The sequence below is a fragment of the Nuphar pumila genome, chromosome 14 (assembly GCF_984573655.1).
Source record: "Nuphar pumila chromosome 14, dmNupPumi1.hap1.1, whole genome shotgun sequence".
NCBI lineage: Eukaryota > Viridiplantae > Streptophyta > Magnoliopsida > Nymphaeales > Nymphaeaceae > Nuphar > Nuphar pumila.
Window position 1 is genome coordinate 23,919,644 of NC_143262.1, and position 6,683 is coordinate 23,926,326.

The 6,683-nt window shown below is 38.5% G+C and overlaps 1 protein-coding gene across 1 annotated transcript in view; it reads left to right on the forward strand.

Moving 5' to 3' along the window:
- Positions 1-4,707, forward strand: part of LOC149816634 (plant/protein) — a 55,732-nt gene extending 51,025 nt beyond the window's left edge. Inside the window, exon 4 of the mRNA XM_089987793.1 lies at positions 4,315-4,707. Within this exon, the coding sequence (XP_089843919.1) occupies positions 4,315-4,537 (223 nt within the window). The 3' untranslated portion in view covers positions 4,538-4,707. The remainder of the gene's footprint in view (positions 1-4,314) is intronic.
- Positions 4,708-6,683: the final 1,976 nt, after the last annotated feature.

The following is a 6,683-nucleotide window of genomic DNA, read 5'->3' on the forward strand; positions in this document are numbered from 1 at the left end:
TGCTTTCATGTAATCACTTAATACACATACATTCATTCATGATTCATAAGTACATGAGAACATTTATGCAAGGTTGTACATGCCAAACACACATCGAATTCATGTATGCACATGCAATTGAAACCAATTCATAAATGCACGATAATTAAACATGTCCTATAAATGTAGGCACATGAAACTTTTCATTCATAACATATGTTAACATCCACACACATGAACATAACCCGGATCTAGAAATTGAAATTGCAGGGCTGCACACATTCATATCATGTATGCACCTGTACCCAAAACAAACTTTGCGATAACATATTAACATACATCAAATATCTCACATGTTATAAACTATAAAGCATGCTAACATGTGCCATTAAATATTCAAAAACTCAACTTTATGTATATAATAACAGATAGAGTTATCAACATAAATTTGTTAACATTGAATTAACTTATGTATGTCCTGTACATGCTTAGACACTGACCTGTGCCAAAACCCAAAGTTTCTCAACATACACTGTGATCTGAGTATTAACCTGTCAGAACATGGGGTGGTGTGACCATGGACATACATCGATCATACATTACGCAAGTGCAAATTTATTTCACACTAGATCCAGCTCTATCATGTACCATCAAATACGTCATAATCTGAGTACGTAAGTGCGGATTACATATGATGCACATAAAGTAACATATAACCAGAAACCATTACACATGCTGGTCATGAGATACAATATCGCCAGAGTATCACTATAACATTAGTATGACTGCTGGGTGTAAGTACAATAAGAGGGTAATGATAGGTGCAACCTCCTACTTAACCAACTGAGCGTGTATGCATATGTTGTAGCAAGACAATCTGGCATATGTTAGGTCTGGTCCCCCAATCAAAATTTAATTGGCCTTCATATAAAGAATGTCTATTATGCACTTTATAATTAACTAGGGGTATTTCTATTTACAAGGAAATAACATAACATGTATTTTAACTAGATAGGTGAAATGAAATGTACAAGTTACCTGGTCCAATCTAGCATCTCAATGATAGACTGGTTTAGACATCCAGACCCAACGAGCATATCAAAGTATTTGATAAGAGTGAGCATTAGCATGCCAAACAGGTTTTCAGTTTGCAGGCATACTAATCATAACTTCTAAGTTATTATCATTCATCTCTCCACCGACAACAAAACACAAAAATACAGCCTACTCGAAACAACATAATATGCAAGACCATAAAACTAAAAATCAAGAGATCCATATTATGCATACAAGGCCAGCTAACTCGGATCATTACAATATATGCTACGCAGGATGATAAAAATAACACACCCCTTTTTAGTATAAATAACACAAAACTACTAATCCCCATTTCAGATCTACACTAACTGGTCTATTGAAAAATAAATGAATGGAGCCAAACACCATAAAAGATCTGGACCACTCTCGATTTCAGCAAGCACGTGTCTGATCACATATCACGCAAGGTCTAGCACGCTCCAACAGAATGGACAGAGGATTTAAAAGAATAGGGATTTAAAAAAAAAATCAGTATATGTGAAATCCCTTTTGCATCAATCGAAAACCTTTTTTTTTGCATAAACCGAAATCCCTCTTTATCATTCGAAACTCCCCCTTAGCGTAAATCGAAATCAAAAGGTACGAAAAACCCTAATTACAAAAATTGAAAAGAACCACTCAACCATTATAAATCTCCTTATAATATGTATATCCGAAACCAGATCTTCCTCCTTTTCAGCAGAAAATGAATTCAAGAGCACGAAAAAAACGTAATTACAGAAAATGAAAAGAACCACACAACCATTATAAACCCCTTTATCATATATATATATATATATATATATATATATATATATATATATCCAAAACCCCCAAATCCTCAATTTGGGGTTTTTGGATTAGGGTTGACAGGATCCTTAAGCTCGGATGTCGTAGCTACCAGAACCCCCAACTCACAGACTTGGGTTTTCCATCAGACAAGAATCCAGACAGACACTCGGTGCCAGTGCAAAACAAGGTTTCTCCCCCCCCCCCCACCCCACCACACCCGGATACAATCAATACCCAACAAGAAAAATCACAGAGATCCTACCGTTTTCCGGCGATTGGAGGTTGCTGCAGTGAGAGGGCGTCAGTTCCTCGCTTGTTGTGAGGAGGTCGCTGGCTCTGATGAGGGTGACTGGCGACAGCAGTAGCTGGGTCGAGAAGCACTCAGACGTCGATGATTCTGTCGGTGTGCACGAGATCGAAATAGAGGGAGAGATGAGATATGAGAGGCGATCGACAAAGGGTAAAAGAGAGGTACAGTGGGAGGAAGAGAGACAAAGGGAGATGCAAAGGGCGTCGGTTGCCCCTGCTGCCGCGCGCAAAAACGAGAGGAAGAGAGCGTGGGAGGCAGAGAGTGGAAGAGAAGGGGTTTGGGACCCCTATTTGAGGGCTGTGGTCCCCGAAAAGGCAGGAGCACACCGTCCTCCTGGCGGACGTGCTCCAGCCCCCCTCCTCCCATGCGATATCAGTTAGGGTTCACACTAAACCCTAACTTTCCTTTTTTTGTTTTATCGGGCAACCCATATCGGGTTGCCTTTTTTTACCTTTTTTTTTCATTTTGCAAGGTGTGGGCCGGGTCTGGGTCAGACCGCAATTTCGGACCCTCACCACTCACGTGATATGGATTCACGGGTTGGATCCGAATGGATCCAATCGTGAGTCCATTGATATACCTACGTGTGTGTGTGTGTGTGTGTGTGTGTGTCTATATATATATATTTGTCTTTAGCATACATTTATATAAGGTATTATACCTATTTTATAGAAGTCATATCGGGATCCTGGATCCCAAGCCTAAATCAACCAATTTAAGCATAAAAATTCCAAATAAATAAAAGAAAAGTGTGGTTATTACATTTATAATGCAATAAATTCAACATAAGCTATCTAAACGAGCTTATATGAGCAGAGCCGAGTAGAACACCCCTTGTTCGTGTTTGACTCGGCTATGTATAATGAACAAGCTCGTGTTTGGCTCACCATCCAAACGAACTGAACATGAACGAGTTTGGGACAAGCCGAACCGAGCAGAGCCATGAGTTGCTCGGTTTGTTTTCCAGCCCTAGGTGAGCCCCTCTATTCTGATGGCGAGAGGGGCCTGGTGAGCCCCTCCTCTTATATTGGATGTTTGACGGGAGAGAGGCCAGCAAGTACTTCTCGCTTGATTTTTTTTTTATCATGCATGGGGTTAAAATGCAAACAGATTTTGGATCAAACCTGAATCCAAATCCAACCCAGATCTGAAATGTTGTTACAAATCTAACCCAGATCCGAAAACTATCCAAATGGGTAAATCCAAAGTTGGTCCATTTTAAAGGCATGAGAAAGTTTTTGCTTACCTCAACCTTTCACAAACATGATAATGTGAATCACAAGTGAATGAAAATTACAACCCAAAAATCACAACTAAAAAACAAACATGAAAAGTTGCTCCTGAGAATGTTAATCATGTGAAACACATTCTCCAGGACAAAACTTTCATAGCTAATTTACCTGTGACCAAAACAAACATGCCCATGGTCATAGAGTTTTGTATATATAATGGAAAATTCTGGTTTTGAAACATAGCTAGTAAGGGAACATGGAATCACAAAGATGAGCTGTGTGTGTGTGTGTGTGTGTGTGTGTGTGTGTGTGTGCAATGAGATGTGTGTAATGAGATCCAGCCCATTATAACCCATTCTTTGTGGGTGTCTTATTTGGACTTTTATTTTCACGTACCCAAAAAAGCAAAAATACCTTGTGGAATACTCTCTTAGAAATATTTAGGTTTTGCCCTGTTTGGAAGGATCTCTTGAATAGCATTCTATATGTTGGTGTCATATTCCATGGTCATCCTAACCCCACAGATGGGAAATAGTTGATGTTAAGTATGGCTTGTCCATGACCTTGGTTTATCTCATGAGTTGTGAACTTGTGATGTTGTTCAGATTTGCTTTGCTCATTAACTATAGTAGAAAAGAAGTTATTTTATTGAAGGATTATCTTCGCTCGTGTCTGACTATAAATGCTTCTAGCTTATGCTTTATTTATTATTCTGAACAAAAGGTGTGGTCCTTGCTAATGCTTTACATAGTTTTCATCTAGAAAGATATTATTTGTCCAGTTGATGGTAATCTTCAAGGTATTTTCTGCTTTAGCCTTTTCCATAGTCGGTTTGATTCTTGTTTTACTCTATTGTTGTGCTGAAATGAATACCTTTTATGTTATTCAATGTAAAGCATTTCTTGGATTTTGTTTTTGTTATAGAATGTGCTTGCAATGTGGAGTACCAAAGACATATACTAATGCACGAGGTATGGTATGCCCAATATGTGGTGATCGTCCACCTACAAACCCTGAGACAGAAGTTGAAAAAAAGAAGGGATCAACAATAAAAGACAAAGAGAAAAGTAAACGAATGAAGGGCCAGTCAAGTCACTCAACATGGAAAAGTGAGTCAGAAATGCAGCTGCGCCAGCAGTTTGATTAGATGGATGACTAGACTGCAACACATGCAGAAATATTTAAGAATTTTTCACATTTTGAATGAATAGAGGGTGCATTGTGCTTTATTTTTAATATCACAGGAGATGACTTTAGTTCTGATAAAACATTCAATTCTGGCCAAGCAATGGGGAATCAAAGGCGAGAATATCATTCAGATGGGAACCTGTTCATATTGAATTAGTCCAAATTTCACTCTTGTTTGAATTAACATGGCCATTTTCTATAATGAGTAATCTTCTTGTTTTGTCGTATTTACAATAGAAAATTTTAAAACTTTGTATTAAATAGATAAAAGAAAAAACTCATCCAGTTAAAAATTCTCTAGCACGGTTTTCTCTCAATGGTAGTACTTCTCATTATCACCTGCTCCTTTGATAGGTCAGCATTGCCACATGCTTGAGGCAGTATGGCTCTAATATCATACTAGAACAGTCAAGTTGTAATATCGCGTATTTTCGTACTTAGTCATTTCATGAGATTTTCGAAAATTTGGCTAAGTCTGGGAGAAAAATCGTTTGAGGCTCGATTTTAGACTGATGTCTTTGAGTCTGGGCTTGGCCCAGGTTCCATCGACAAGGTCGCAACGAGCCAATCGAAGAGAGATAAAGAGTTTTATTTTTTGACTTTTAAATTCAAGCGAAATTCAGGTTATTTTTGGGAGAAATTTGGAATTTGATATTAGTGTAATATGTCGTTGGATGCGTCTCAGAATTCTGAGCGCAACGATACTTTATTTTTCTCGATTCGGGCTACGGTTGGTCCAAAAATCACGTTTTTACAAAAAGGGAGCAGTTTGTTAAACTGGATCCGAATTTGGATCGGATCGGACCCAGTGGGTTTGATCCAAATTAATATGGATCTGAGCTATATCCATGACCCATATTAATCTGGACTTGGTTCAATCCAAAATCCATTTGGATTTGTGGAGTTGGATTTGGATCCAGATCCAAATTCATGCCCAACATATTTATAGCTTTAAATTCAGTTAGGAGCTTTAAATTAGAGTTAATTAAGTATAAAAAGTCTTCCTAGTCAATTTGACTATTTTGGGGAGCTTTTGAACAATTAATACTTAATAAATATTTAATAATTAATTATTTAATTAATTAATTTTTATTAATTTCGAGATGGTAATGGGGAGGGGGGGAGGGGGGCTGACTAGGGCTTCTAAAATGGGCCCTCTTGCTTACCTAAGAGGTCTTGAGGGACTTTTAAGAGAGAAGGCTTGAAAATAAAAATATATAGAAACTTTCAAAAGGGGGATCTTAAAAAAATTTGGAAACCTTAGAAAAGGCAAGAAAGGAGAGGGACCAAGAGGGAAACCCACCCTCTCCAGCCCATCTAAAGAGGGCTGGAGAAGGGGGGGCGTCACCCCCTCTTGACCCTCTTAAACAAAAGAGAAAAGAGAGAGAGAGAGAGAGAGAGAGAGAGAGAGAGAGAGAGAGAGAGAGAGAGAGAGAGGAGGAGACTGGTGGATCTCCAACCATCCGACCTTCATTTTTCGTGTCTTTTTCGATTTTTAATAAGGTACGAGTTCTTCTTTTGTTGTGAATGAGAACAAAGGCATGAATTTGTATTCCATGCAATGATTTGGTAAAAATACATGGGAAAAGGAGTAACCCATGTGGATGGCAGCCAACTGAGTGGGTCTCGGCTGATTGCCAGACGTTGGCAGCATGACAGGTGGTGCCCAGGCCCGGTCTGGGCCGTGTGGCACCCTGTCAGCCCCAGCCGACCTTCGGCTGGGTGCTGGCCTGTCTACCCTACAGGTTAATAAAAAAAAGAGAACGCATTATATATATATATATATAGGTTAGTCCATAATTGCACAGGTTACATTGATTTCTATACATATATACACTCATGTTTAAGTGTTTAATTGATTGTTTAGCTGCATACATGATCATCGTTTATGCATCCTGTCATGCCTATTTACAATGTGATCAAAATGCATATGTCATGTAAAGTTGTTAGGCATGCATCAATATAATCAACATGGCAAAAATGTTACGAGTGCTACGATGATTTAGCTAAACATGTAATTGTCCTTGGTTGCCGTTGTATAAGCTGTTTCTAATGCTTAAACTGCAGAGTTAAAAAGTGTTAACACATGATGGTTTACTTATACA